The 15,333-nt window shown below is 40.3% G+C and overlaps 1 protein-coding gene across 8 annotated transcripts in view; it reads left to right on the forward strand.

Moving 5' to 3' along the window:
- The window catches only part of PCNX1 (pecanex 1), a 130,072-nt gene that overhangs the window by 88,829 nt on the left and 25,910 nt on the right, over positions 1-15,333 (forward strand). For 7 of the 8 annotated variants that reach the window (XM_042849372.2, XM_005309364.5, XM_042849370.2 and 4 more), the window contains 9 exons: positions 3,175-3,316; positions 4,774-4,951; positions 5,642-5,750; positions 6,386-6,515; positions 7,764-7,822; positions 9,102-9,317; positions 9,762-10,015; positions 12,305-12,535; positions 13,964-14,064. In XM_042849372.2, coding sequence (XP_042705306.1) covers positions 3,175-3,316; positions 4,774-4,951; positions 5,642-5,750; positions 6,386-6,515; positions 7,764-7,822; positions 9,102-9,317; positions 9,762-10,015; positions 12,305-12,535; positions 13,964-14,064 — 1,420 coding nt within the window. The remainder of the gene's footprint in view (positions 1-3,174; positions 3,317-4,773; positions 4,952-5,641; positions 5,751-6,385; positions 6,516-7,763; positions 7,823-9,101; positions 9,318-9,761; positions 10,016-12,304; positions 12,536-13,963; positions 14,065-15,333) is intronic. The other variant, XM_042849369.2, reaches the window with a different exon arrangement.

Raw genomic sequence — 15,333 nt, forward strand, 5'->3', positions numbered from 1 at the left:
GGGAAAACAGACAAACTAAGGCCCCAAGCCTTGCAAGCCAATCTGTGTGGTTGGACCACCTATAGCTTGCATGCAGCCCAGTTGGCTTTAGTGGAGTCTTACTTCACATGGTGTGGAGTATGTATGCATAAGCATTTGTCCATGCTGATCAGTGCCTAAATATTTCCAACAAGATTACATGGCAAGCCAGTGGAAAAATCTATATAGAATCTAAGTTTTCTGATTCCTACTTCTTGCTCCAATTGCTGAATTGGGCTAGTGAAAATATACCAGAGAACTGTCCAATTCTGCATTCAGATCTTGAGTTTGCAGGCAGCCAGGTTTAGAGGTAAAAAACAATTTTCATTGAAGTTTATAAGTTCACACATCTCAGTGTTAACCTGAGCCAAATCTAGCATTGCATACAAGAAGCAGCAAATTGTACTATCTCCTGTTTGAGTCATTTAATGGCAAATAAGAACTGCCAGGTCAATAACATTCTAATAGCCCTGTAAATAGAAATTAGTAGATAGCTGAGTAGTAAAGAAGAGAAAATAAATTCATAGCAAGTAAGCATCTTATTTCTTTACCTAGTTCTAGAGGGGCTGTCAGATTTGTATCTAAAACTTCATCTCATACCAGAATGTATTTGTGGGCGCCTTCTAATTAACCTGCAGTTTAGTCAGGTAAATTGCTGTCTCGGCATCAATACCCCTAGCTGCAGTTTTAAATTCCATTATTTCAGTGATTACATGTTCAAATAAATACAGTCAGTCTGATTTGATATCAGATTTTTTGGATGAAAAATATAAATGAAAAATACCTACCTAAATACAATTTTATGGCTGAGAATTAAGATGCGCACAAATTGAGAAACTTTTGTTGTAATTAGGCTGCAGTGCTCACATGTTTGTAATATTGTGTCTCCTACTAATATGTATATGCAAAATTAAAGCCATATACATCAATATGAAATTTTACAGATCATAATGTACCATGGCTTGGCCCCTTGCACAGCAGAGAGAATTCACCTGAGGTAGGGCAGGCAGTAGTCTGCCCTCCCTGAGGGTTCTGCTTTGGGAGGGGAGCAACTTTAATATCTGCTGGGGGCTCCAAAGAAGCCTTGCTATCGAAGGCTGCAGTGGAGATGTTTGAATCAGTATGTCTCAGCTATCCTAACTCATTTCCTGGCTAGTGCCTCCCACTTTTCTGACTGTTGTGGACCCCTGTGGACTTCCCTGGTGATGGGGAGGTTGTGGCCACCTTGTACCCCTGCAACCTCTTCCTAGCAGATTTGATATCATTGAGGGAGAGGCATAATTGAAAACTGACATAATCCAGAGCTGATTCCAGGCCTGTGTGAGTGCTGTTCTTTAACCTTGATTTTTTTCCCTTAGTTGTGTGGGTGTGTGTTGCTCTCAACAATAACAATGTCGTATTATATATTTTTTTTGCAATTAATAAAAAAAATCAAGAGGCTGTTGGTTGTCAGTTTATAATTGCAGGATAATTACTGTATATACTTGTTCATAAGTCGAATTATTTTAGTAAAAAAGGGGAGCACCAGAGAAGGGGATCGGCTTATGAACAGGTATAGAGAGGAGAGATGGGACACAGCCCCTCCCCCCAATAGTGGGAGCAAGGAGAGGCAGCACAGCCAGAAGGGAAGAATCGGGCCAGAGTCTCTCTGCTTCTGGCCACGCTGCTCTCCCCCCAGCCTCCAAAGCAGCTGCAGCTCTGGGGCTGGCAGGCTGCAGCCGTGCCGCTCGGACCCGCCCCCCAGAGCAGGCTGCAGCCGCTCTGCCCGGCCCGCTGGAGCACGCTGCGGCCATGCCTTCTAGCCCAGCTCGCTGGAACATGCTGTGGCCGCGCCTCCTGGCCTGGCCCTCCGGAGCAGGCTACGGCTGTGCTGCCCAGCCTGCCAGAGAAGCTCCAGCAAGGCCAGAGACATCCTCCCCTGGCCCTCCCCAGATAAGGTGGGAAGGGATGGGATGGGGAGAGTGTGGGGGTCCCGGGCTAGAGCTGTGGTCATGTGGGGTGTGGTCACAGGGATTACTCCCCTGACGCCAAGCTTCTCCCCCAAATTTTTCCCCACCAGTTGCTGTCCCGGCCCGTCCGGGAAAGCAGCTGGTGCGCTGGGACACTTTGTTTACTTAGGCTTATCTCCGTGCCTGCGGACGCTCAAGGTAAACAAACCATCTCGGACCACCAGCGGCTTATCCTGATGGCCTGGGAGCCAAAGTTTGCTGACCCCTGAATTATAGTGTTGGCTTATGAACGTGTCATAAAAATTTTCCATTTTTACTTATCCATCTTGGGGGGTTGGCTTATAAATGAACTGGCTTATGATAGAGTATATACAGTAAAAAAACAGGAGTGCTTGTGGCACCTTAGAGACTAACAAATTTATTTGAGCATAAGCTTTCGTGGGCTACAGCCCACTTCTTCGGATGCACAGAATGGAACATATGTTGAGGAGATATATATACACATACAGAGAGCCAACTCTGAGAGGCCAATTAAGTAAGAGAAGAAAAACTTTTGAAGTGATAATCAAGATAGCCCAGTACAGACAGTTTGATAAGAAGTGTGAGAATACTTACATGGGGAGATAGATTCAATGTTTGTAATGTATATACGGTAAATTCTTCTAGACTGTGGGGACATGTATCTGAAGCATTTTAATTCAAATATGAGTGGAAAAACATTATTTTATAACAATCAAAATGAAATGTAATTTGATCAGTAGCTATGGTAACAGCTTCCATCGCTTCAAAAAAGTAATCATGTTTGCTGATATGCAGAAACTGTAACATTTACCAAAATCCAAAACTACAGGAAACTTTATGTAGATACAGTAGTGCAAGCTTCTCTCCAATGACATTCAGCCATGACTTGGAAGGATTGTTTTTATGGATGAGAAGGTAGTTCAGTCTGAGAATCCTTATTCGGTTTTGGGTTCTCTGCTGAAACTGGCAGGGAGAGAGCAGTTATCCACAAATTGCCTCAGTACTAAAGATTACCAGATCTTTGTGTATGCCACCTGACAATTGCCAGAGGGCCAGAACTTTGGTCTCAGATGACCTAGGCTGGTTTAGAACTACTGATCTAGACCCAAAATGAACAGCATCCTATTAGAAATCTCCTGTGCTATTTAGGCCCCTAGTATAATCTGTGATCTCTTTTGCTGTTTAGATGCTGCCCATGTAATGTGGTTTGAGAAACTTCATGTATGGCTGCTCTTTGTGGAGAAGAATGTTATCTACCCCCTGATAGTCCTCAATGAGCTCAGCAGCAGTGCCAAGAACATTGCTAGTCCAAAGAAACTGGACACAGAGTAAGTAGAAAAGATTGTCAGTAACTTGAGTATACCCAATATGGTGGAACTAAATGGCAAAGGGCGTCATAATTGACAGCGGCAGTGGAAGTATAGTTAATACAAGTTGCAATTAAAGCAAAGTAGAACAATTAGTTTCTAATGTCAGTACCTGGCAAACTCATATGTCTGGATCACCATATGGCTTATTTTGAATGAAATATGTAAACTTTTTAAATGCAGAAATCATAAAATTGAGTTTTCAGGTTTGTTAAAAAGAACCCTTCAGATCATATCAAATACTATGCAGATTTCAAGCCACAGAATTTTCTAGTAATGTATCAAATTGCAGACATCAGAGATAGAATAGTTCTATTACCATCCAGCCTATCAATGCCAATGCAGGACTATTCCCTACAATACTCTCTCTGGTATTTTGTCCATTTAAAACTTCAAAAAAACCCAAGCCATGATGTGTCAGTTACTGGGCTAAGTGCACCTCTTACCCGTCCTTTAGCTGTCATGTGGTGCCGTTTGGAACCATACAATTCTTCTGCTGTCAGACTGGGCCTTGACTGCACTCCCTTGGCACTGTGATTATTCCAGCAGGTGTGACTGTGGCTCTGGTCCCTCAGAGAAGAATATCAAAGGTTAATACAGTGACCAAATGGCCTCCTTAAAGCAAGATGCTATTTATTTAGAACAACAGCATTTTAGAGAAAACTGATCTTAAAACAACAAAACTGATTGTATGCATATCTAGTCTTTCCCTAAGGCTTTACCATTCTGTGGATCTGGGAAGACTTAACTTCTTTAAATTCCCTCTGCAGAATCTCTCCATGTCAGCCAGTTGCCTCCTTAGTTTTGTAGGAATCAAATAACACTTGAAATGTTTGTAGCCCTTTCATCTAGTAACTCCCAGTTCTCGCAGAGAATGGTTTGCAACTCACTAGAGACTGGATCCTTGAAGCTAACAGCTTTTCTTATGGTCTTTCAAGTGTTTTCTGGGGAGCTCTTGTCTGGGAAGCCATTGTGTCATCTTCATACACAATCCTCATTGAATTTGAGCATTATAGGTGTATAATATTCCACCACCCCTAATATAGGTTAGTCCAATATCATCATACAGCAAATTCTAATAACCAATGCACAATAAGCGTCCCTTCCTTGACCCTGTCACAGTGTTAATAAAATTATTGCCTCTCAGTATTCATGACATTATTATATATCAGCTCCACATTTGTCACGCATGGGTTTTTTGCTATATCTCTTGGGAAGACTATCCCACAGATTGTGCTAATATTGTTTTTGTAGAGTGTTGATTGAATTGGGAATAATGAAGGAAAGACTATAGTCGTAACCTAAAAAAACCTTAACATGTCTATTAAGCATTGAATGTGAAGACATTGGAATTCCTTAACAGCAGGTAAGCAGTAGACTGCAGATGAGTAACTTTTCTTTCTGCACTCCTTTTGTAGGATTGGCGCTTTAATGATCACCATAGCTGGTTTGAAGTTGTTGCGTTCCTCTTTCAGCAACCCAACCTGCCAGTATGTCACTGTTATTTTCACAGTGCTCTTCTTTACATTTGACTACAAAAGTTTTTCTGAGACCATGCTGCTAGACCTCTTCTTCATGTCCATACTCTTCAGCAAGGTAACTTTACACAAAATAACACACTCCTGAAACTGAGTATTTCAGATCACCGTGTTTGAGAATCCAAGGAATGAAAAGCCTTCTGGTGGTTATGTAATCTCCCAGGTCATCTGTGCTATGAATAAATGACCATATACTACTGGATAGCTGGGAATCTCTGGTTCGCAGGATCAATTTTTTGGCCTTGGCATGTGTTAGGGTATCTATTCTTTTAAAGTCCCCGCACTTCCTTGGAGCAGAGAAGATGTGAATTATGTGATTTAGTTTTCAGTTTCCTGACACACAGTATGGCTAGAAGCACTTTGGCAGACCTGTTCAAGTGCTTACAAGACTACTAGTTTTCCAAAGCACTGATAGTGAACCAGTGAGATTGAAGGGGGAAACTCTGTTTTAGCCCAATATTTGGTTCTATTTTTATGACTAAAACTGTTTACTTTTTTCCCAAACTTATGTTCTAATGTATTTTAAGACTCGCTTAATGTTTATCTGTTTTACTGTTGTGATTGTTCAATATCTATATAAAGGAGTGTTTTTTAACAAATTCATACAAAATTATAATGGTAAGTGTATATCTTACTGCAAGTCAAAATTATATGTATTTTCTGTTGAGAAGTTCATACGTAAAACCCCCTGGTTTAGTTAAGTCACAAAATGATTTATATATTTTATCTTCTCCCCTTTTCTCTCTAGCTTTGGGAACTCTTTTATAAACTGAGATTTGTGTATACTTATATTGCTCCTTGGCAGATCACGTGGGGCTCTGCTTTCCATGCTTTTGCCCAGCCCTTTGCTGTGCCACGTATCCTTTGAAGATTCCAACTTGTTGTTAATTACATCTATTTATAATTTGACTCGTACTGTAGTATACTTAATTAAATCTAGAGAATACCTTATCCTGCCTAATGAATGTGAATGACAACTATATGCACTTGCTATCTGGATATACTACTAAAACTAGAACAGTTCCATCATAGAAAAGACCTAGACCAGGTTATTCCATTAGAAAAATTATAGGGCTGACCAAGATTTACCTTTATTTAACAATTATCTCCAGTCTTTAGTTCATGGTTTGAAGCCTCTTATCCGCAGATAGAGACTTGCACTTTGTTTACTGTCCTGGGTCAGGTGTTGATTCTCATTTAATACAGAAGTTCGCAATTCTAGTCTTTTTTTCCTGTTTGCGGGGGGGAGAAAAAAATACGGTGCCCAGTACTGCTGAATAATTTTTTCCTTTATATAATACATGAGGGATTTGGAAGATCTTGCTTTGTTCTTACTTGATGACAACATCTGTGCCTCACTTTCCCCATCTCTAAAATGGGGATAATGATACTTACCTTTCGTTTTGTAAAGTGTTTTGAGATCTGATGATTAAGTGATATTGCAAAAGAACCACGTTGTAGTCTTGGCTTCCTTAACCCTGTCACCCCACAGATTCTGCAATGTTGTTTGTCCAAGCGGCTATATCGGCTTTCTTCTCCACCCCACTGAACCCCTTTCTGGGAAGTGCAATATTCATCACTTCATATGTCAGACCTGTCAAATTCTGGGAAAGAGACTACAAGTGGGTGAAGTTAAGCCATTAAGAAGCCATGTCAGCTGTGTTTAGTAGAGAAAGCTGTGACTGAATGTGGTCTTTTTATTTCTAGGTGCTATGATTTTTTTGAGAGAGAACTTGTTCATGGCTTTTAATACTTTCATACAAGTATATTATTTTTCTGAAACATCCTAGCAGCTGTTTCTACACTGACAGTGCTTACATTTCATTCCTGTCATGTAGCTTTTATTTACACTAGCATATAAACTGGATAATTTAAGCTCCAAAATGACAGAAATTTTAAGGGAAAATTGAGTCTGAAAAGTGACTGTATACAAAGGGCATTTGCGGGTTCCTTATTTGTACTGGTAACTCCATTTCACATTTGCTCATTTTACAAGAAAAATATTTTTTTCCTAATTCCCAAAACCAAAAACTCACCCTGATATCTTAGTCAATATCAGTTCTTGGCTTATGCACCACCACCAATAAAAGATTCTTCAGGTCAGATAGTACCTTCAATTAAACCTTCCCTTAGACTGAAACAGTGGGGTTATGCAGGTATCATTGAGGTAAGATGTGGCCTGTAGAATCTTTTACCTTTGATGATGCCTGAACCAGAAAAAACCCAGCTTGACATTCAGATGGCAAGATGAGCTTATAGTACTAGCATTTAAGGGGAAAATCATTTCACATGTAAAATGAGCAAGTATCATGTCGAGTCACGGGCAATAAATATGAATGAAACCTAGGTGTCATTTATAGTCACTTGTCAGAGTAGAATTATTTAAAGACCTTGCTTTTAAAACCTGGTGTACAAATTTGGGTTTCTCCTTCAGCGAACATAATGGCAGTTTTTGGGGTGAGGAGAACTAAAATGGAGCAGCACTTGTGCTTCTTAACTACTAGTGCCACCCTGAAAAGTAAACTTTGAGCACAGCCAAGTGTTAGCTTTGCTACTTCTATTGACTTCAATGCAAGTAACATAGCTAAAACTTCATGCAGAACTTAGAAACTATCTATCTTAATTGGCTTTTTGTGGGCAAAGGAGAGGGCTTTGGTGTATTGGATTCTAACACTACTACAGCTAAAAGGCATTGTTATGTACTGGCAGGATTCTAAGTTGAGGTAAAGAAGAACTGCAGGCAAAGCTTTCAAAGCTATCATAAAAAAACCTTTTCTTTGGTACAGCATCATTTACAACTCCTTTCCCTATATTCTCCTATAGTACGTAAAACTCTTAAATATGTTTTGTTTTAATTTTGTTGTCTTCAGCACAAAGCGTGTGGACCATTCAAACACAAGACTCGCTTCCCAGCTTGATAGAAATCCAGGTAATAGTCCTCCTTTTTGGTTGAAATGGTACAGAGTGGAGATGTGTGTCCCTTTCATGTTAGTAATATCTGTACATGACAGACTCACATCAACTTCCATTTGTGTCTGGGAACTCCTTATGACAGAATTAAAAATTGTATTTGCATATCAAGTTGAGGTTCACCTCCTACACTGAATGTTCTATGACTGCAGTACATGTAGCCCAGCTTATAATTGGGTTTCTTTTAAAGTGCTTGACTTGTGTGTATTTATATACATAGCACCCTCTGTAATCTAATTTATGTGGGGGGGAAATACCTACCTCTTTTATAAATGTAGTTAATCTTCAGGGGGGGTTGCTTTAGCTGGGGAAGGGAATTATTACAGAAGTAAACTTAATGTACTTTGAAACTAAAGTTCCTACTAGCTTAACTGTGAATAGCTTTAAGTATGGACAATGTCTATACCCTAACCATTAGGGGTTTTTTTTATTGTTATGTCTGAACCAATTAGGGAATAGTTTCAATCACCTAGGAAGAGGCATAATGTTTACATTTTATTGTGTGCGCAAAACAAACCGATTGATCCAATGATGGAATGAGGACCTCTTTCTTTTGGAAATGAACTGATCAAGCTCCCCATTACCCTTCTTGCTAAACCACACAACTACAAAAGTGGAAGCAATTTTTTTTAGATCAGTGGTCATCTCTTCCTTACTCGTCACAGTTGTATTTTCTGATATCTTTTTTTCCTTTCTGCCATTCCATTGTCTGCCCTCACATCCCCTTTTCTCCAACTCTTCTGCCAAACTACCGTATACTCTGCCTTGTTTTTCTTCTTTCCATGCCTACCTACTTCTCCCCTTCCTGTTGCAGTATCCGCACAGCTGTTTTGTTTTCTATAGCGTTTGAGTGCTATGAACAAGGGCAATTTGGGAACTGAGCACTGCTTAAAGGGTATCTAGGTGCCAGGGCAGTGGGATCCTAAAGTAGTACTACTGATTGTTGCTTGATTCCTTTTTGCCTATGTGCTTAAGCATAGCACTGCATGGAGTTAGGTACATGGGAGTAGTATGAGTGAAACTGAAGGAGTGGCTTGGAGATCACAGAAATTAATGGTTAGGTTAATCAGGTTTGTTTGTTTTTAAACCTATCAATGCGTTCAGAATAAATTCCAGTTAGTTGAATAGTTGCCTCTATAAAGAGATTGAGATCTTTGAAATAACATTACATTCACTGCTACATTTTCTTGATAGCAAAGTACAAGTTTTAATTGATAGAAGCTTGGGTTTTCCTGCAGGTTCAGATGATAACAACCTGAATTCAATCTTCTATGAGCATTTAACCCGTTCCCTTCAGCACAGCCTGTGTGGAGACCTGTTGCTGGGGCGGTGGGGGAACTACAGTACTGGGGACTGCTTCATCCTAGCTTCTGACTACCTCAATGCACTAGTACACCTTATAGAGATAGGAAATGGTCTTGTCACCTTCCAGCTGAGGGGGCTTGAATTCAGAGGTAAGAGTTCTGTGCTTTGATTACCCATTTGGTTGCTTACAAAGTTGACTCTTTTTTGAGAAGTTACAGTTTGGTTCTCTAAACCAGTGGCTTTGAACTTGGGCTTCAGGGTCTCTGTGGCCACTGTTATGTAAGTGAGAGAAAACCAGAGCTCTATAACAGAGCTAATGTAGGTTTCTCATTACTTTTTAATGTGTTAAACATACAATGATGGACAGTTACTCTCTTTTCCTATACCTGAGTTGCATGTTTGAATATAGAGTGGTTAATTAAAACTAAGCAATTTTAATTTTTTTCATTAGTTAAGCTAGAGACAGTAGTTTAATTTACCTGCTGTTCACAGAAATATAATTTGTGATGTATTCTGGTGTCTCAAACTTTTTAAAATATCAATTATCTTCAAATTAGTCCTCTAAATTCTTACTTTCCTTAAAATCCCCTAAGGCACTTACTGTCAGCAACGAGAAGTAGAGGCCATCACCGAGGGGGTAGAGGAAGATGAAGGGTTTTGTTGCTGTGAACCTGGCCACATCCCACATATGCTTTCGTTCAATGCTACCTTTGGTCAACGCTGGCTGGCATGGGAAGTGCTTGTGACAAAGTATGTTCTGGAAGGCTACAGCATCACAGACAACAGTGCCGCATCCATGCTTCAAGTCTTCGATCTTCGGAAAATTCTCACCACTTATTATGTAAAGGTATGGCTCTGCACTTAGCAAATGCGGCTGTGGGGGAATTCAGCTGTCCTTCAACATAATGTTATTTTGAGGAATTGGAAGCATGAACACTTCGTGTGTATACAGTGCCTTTCATCAGGAGGATTACACAATGCAATATAAGTTATGAATACACGAATCTCTCATTCACCATAGGAGAACAGCTTGTTTGAGGGTATGTCTACACGTTGAGCTGGGGGTGTGATTTATAGCTAGGGCCCTACCAAATTCACGGCCATGAAAAATGTGTCATGGATCATGAAATCCAGTTTTCCCCGTGAAATCTGGTCTTGTGTGCTTTTACCCTATACTATACAGATTTTACAGGGGAGACCAGCATTTCTCAAACTGGGGGTCCTGACCCAAAAGGGAGTTGCTGGGGGGTTACAAGGTTATTTTAGGGGGGTCCCAGTATTACCACCCTTACTTCTGCGCTGCCTTCAGAGCTGGGCAGCTGGAGAGTGGCAGCTGTTGGCTGGGCACCCAGCTCTGAAGGCAGCGCCCTGCCAACAGCAGTGCAGAAGTAAAGGTAGCAATTCCATACTATGCCACTCTTACTTCTGTGCTGCTGCCTTCAGAGCTGGGCAGCCAGAGAGTAGCAGCTGCTGCCTGAGGGCCCAGCTCTGCAGACAGCCGCGCAGAAGTAAGGGTGGCAATACCATACCATGCCATCCTTACTTCTGTGCTACTGCTGCTGGCGACGTCTCTGCCTTCAGAGCTGGGCTCCTGGCCAGCAGCCGCCACTCTCCAACTGCCCAGTTCTGAAGGCAGCGCTGCCGCCAGCAGAAGCACAGAAATAAGAGTAGCAGTACTGCAAGCCCCCCTACGATGATAGAATCATGTAAGATTAGGGTTGGAAGAGACCTCAGGAGGTCATCTAGTCCAACCCCCTGCTCAAAGCAGGACCAACACCAACTAAATTTTCACAATAACTTTGTGAAACACCCTTCTCCCCCTCCTTCCCCCCCAACTCCTCTTTGGGTCAGGACCCCTACAATTACAACACTAATATTTTAGATTTAAATAACTGAAATCATGAAATTTATGATTTTTAAAATCCTATGACTGTGAAATTGACCAAAATGGACCGTGAATTTGGTAGGGCCCTATTTGTAGTGCAAGGAGCTAGTGTGAGCATGTCTCCTTGAGCTGAGAATCACGAGCTGAGAATCAAGTGTAAACATGCCTTGTGGTAAAGTGTAACAGCTATTTTCGCATTTGGACAGCCATGTAACACAATAATCTAGGACAGAGAGTGACTACTGTATCCAACTGAAACATCAGTGGAAGCTTAGGGGACAGAAAGTAATTACCCAAATATGAATCTGGCCAGGACAGAACTGAAGAAGGAAAAAAATTCCATCCCCCTCCCCCATCACTACTACAAAATATCCAAATCCTCAAACTCCTCCTTGCTGTTCGATTGATACCTTTGAACAATCATTTTTTTTGTTTTAGATCTGGGTAAGTGCACCTTTGTTAAGGTTATTTGCAGGAAAACTTTGTTAAAAATATTTCTGTAATTAATTATTGCAAATCCAAAACTAAGATGGGCCTTGTTGAACCTGGGGGAATGTATGAAGCCTGCCATACTCTCATTGCTTGCAAAGGTTGCACATAAATACTATTTTGTGTTAATGATAAGAAATTATACTTGTGATCTCTTCATTCCCAAGAATCCCAAAACTCTCTATTAAGTATGTACAGGCACCATCTTTGAAATGCAGCCACCTCTGGGATGGGGGAATGGGGGCAGAAGGCCACTGTCATGACATCAATGCATAACAGTGTTAGAGGGAAAATATTGGCCTGAGACTCCCTGGAAAATGTCTACTTTTGCAAAAAGATGCCAGTTGCCAGATCTTCAATGGTCACCCTGAGCCAACAGGCCTTGATCTCTTCAAAAGATCGATACGCACACTGTCTCAAATACGATCATAATCTTTCATACTTCTGAGGGGTAAATAAATCTGGCCTTGAAATACTTGTCAGACTTCACATTTAGAAGGCTCTTTTTGCAGCCACAAGGGCTTGAAGTTTGTTTTTTCTTAACTAAAAACATTAAATTCAGTCCTTTTTAAAAAACATACCAAACAAGCCTGTAACAAATCCCCCACTAATCAAACCTGGTGCACTTTCAAACAGCATGGTATGCTATTTCCATCCTCGTGTGTAACAGAGAAATACACAATTTAATACAACAAATTAGATTTAAACTATTTCCTTGATATGTAGTATAGGTTGTAATATTTTCAACTTGTACCATTTCAGGGCATTATCTATTATGTCACAACATCCCCCAAGCTGGAGGAATGGTTAGCTAATGAGACAATGCAGGAAGGATTACAGCCATGTGCAGACTGCAACTATGTTGATGTGGACCCTACATTTAATCCAAATATTGATGAGGATTATGACCATCATCTAGCAGGGGTCTCCAGAGAAAGTTTCTGTATGACTTACCTCAACTGGATAGAGTACTGCTGCTCCCGAAGAGAAAAGGTAGGCATGACTGAGTGACCAGAACTATTAAACTTTTCTAGGAAAGTCTCTTAAATATATTTTCTTTGGTAGGGTTGGATTTAACTGTCTATTGAAATTTAGATTTCAAATTGATTTGCAGGAAAGTGTTACATTGGGTTTGGGTTGATGAGTTAATGCTTTGACCTTGATCTCTTGAGACCAAAATTCAAATTAGTCTTAGATTGCAAGTAGTATATTATGTAGTTGGAAGTGCACTAGGGAAAGGAGGAGCGACCAACATAATTTGGCTTGATTGGGCCTCTGCTTAGGCAGAGAAGAGTGGTCTTAGAATAGCCATGGTGTCACTCGTGTTTATCAAAACAATCCTAACTGCAAATCTCTATAGTATCTAAAATCGACTGCCAAAAGCATTGCTAGGTACCTCATGGTCAAATTTGAAGCTCTTCTCTGGACCACTTCATCTGGATGAGCACTTCATCTCCTAGCCTCTTTGTCCTCTCTCCAAACCTCCTGCACCCTTTTAAGGAAGTTTATACAAAAGTGTGTCTAGAGAATTACACTGGTATCTGCTTATTTAAATTCTCAAATGTGTGGTTTGACCATGAATAGACATGGTCTTCAGGGCATGGGTAAAAGGGTCTCCCGATCCTTTAGATTTAATGACATACCTGGGTCTTTAGAGTGGGGAGCTCATTGGAGGTAAGTGACTAAAAGGAGGCCTCTTCTAGAAAGTATATTTGAAACCTTTTTTAGACGTGGAGAATGGCCATCAAAGAAAACTGTCTGCCTCTATTACATGACCGTTACTTGGCAATTATTTTGTGGGGGTAGTGGAAAGCAGATTTAATAACTTGGATACATGACATTTTACTGCCTAGAGAATTATCTTTATAATGAAGTGTTACATCAGTAGTACTGCTTTACAAAGCACCACACAAATGACTTTTTGCTCTGGGTGTTCTGATGAGTGGAAGCCGTCTACATACTTCTGAAGTAAACTCACAAATATATATTGTTTATAACTTTTAAGTGAGAGGTGTATGGCCTGGTCCATTAAAATGCCTGTTACATCTCTATTAATCAAGACTAGTCTTTTTATGACTCAAACCTAGAATTCAAGAACAGAGTATGCATGCAGGATAGTACGTACTATATTCAGCTTGCAACTAGTTCAAATGGCAATGTAGTGCTTTTTTGTACAAATCTCATTAGTAAGGCAGCGTTTATAAAGCACTGTTTGAAAAGAACCCCTAATTTGAATTTGGGTGCTTCTGAATGCCAACCCATTTTTATTTAGCATAAGTGCCACTTGAAGTTGATTTCTGGTAGCTTTCTGTATTTTCCTTTTTGTCACTCCTCCTATCAGAATACATTTTGCTATAGTATGAATCTCTCCCTACCTTCTCCACATGACTCTTTATTTTTTAATGTATTTATTACTACCAGCCGCTGGATGCAGATAAAGACTCCTCCTTGGTGACTCTTTGTTACGGACTCTGTGTTCTGGGGCGGAGAGCTTTGGGGACTGCTTCCCATCATATGTCTAGGTAATACTACGCTCTTGTTTTTAGGGATTTTGGAGGAGGGGAGCCTGCGAGCATCTAGGTTTGGGGTAATGGCTAACTCTTTATACAAAAGCAATGTTCTTCTTGGACCCCCAAAAGGAACAGATACTCTAGGCCACCCTCCTTCATAAATATTGTGGGTAATCCAATGAAGATGTGCCAAGGCTCAGCAAATTAAGTATGTAGAAGACTTGAAACTGAACATCTCACTTCCTTAACTAATTGAAATTGAGAGTAGTGGAGTGGAGGGCCTTCACACCTTCCTTGTCCATGATACCTGCTGAAAAATGAGCAGGATTAATCAAGTTTTGAAATTGAACTTCATTCCTTGCTCCCAGCATGAGGCCTATGTATAAAAAGGGGTGCAGGGAGGAGTGTTGTAACACATGGCACACGGAATAATCTTCATCAAGATGCAGGTTAGACCAGTGTTACAGGTTCATTGGCCTGCCCAGTTCATGTCACCTGTGGTTGGTAGATGTTGTATTACAGATTAGTGTAAAATTTAGTTGTGTGTGTTGGCAAACCGGAAATTGGTGACTCAAAAACACATACTAAAACGTTGTCTTCCTCCTGGACACCAAGCACAGCATACTTACTCTTTATCACATGTGAAAGGACAACTGTTGACTAACTCCTCCTCTGAGTTCACCATATTACAGCGAGATTGCCTAGTTGGCCCTCTGAAGGATTGTCACTATATATGATCTTGCTGAAATACAGTAACTTCATTGGGGCAGATCACAAGGTCCATAACTTTCACAGGGTTTTTTAAATTAGCTTGGAAAAACGTAGGAGTCTAAATGCCTGAGTCACTTGAAAATAGCAAAAGAGCACTTATAATAATAGCAATTTAGTTTTTAAAAATACGTTATTTATAATTAGGAACTGTAAATGGTGACAAATCCTCGTGGTGAGTTAAATGGAGATGATGAGATGAAGCAAAAGAAGGTAGTAAAGCTCTTAATCTTTGCACCAAGAATGGCACAACTGAGGCAATCTCCTGATGGATACATACACTGTAGTGTTGCACTCCCCTGGAAAGTTCCAGCTGCTTAAAACAAGTATCAAAATGATGCATTCTTGTAACTTAATCTGACCCTCAGCATTCTTCGTCAAATATATACTAATTCCTGTAACTATAGCATGCCCACTACAAACATTAATATAATTATCATATTTTTAATTATACCCATGTTGCTGTAACTTAGGTTTTATTTTTTTAAACAGGCCTGCTATTGCCCTCTTCCA

This window comes from Chrysemys picta, chromosome 4 (assembly GCF_011386835.1).
Source record: "Chrysemys picta bellii isolate R12L10 chromosome 4, ASM1138683v2, whole genome shotgun sequence".
NCBI classification, from domain to species: Eukaryota; Metazoa; Chordata; order Testudines; family Emydidae; genus Chrysemys; species Chrysemys picta.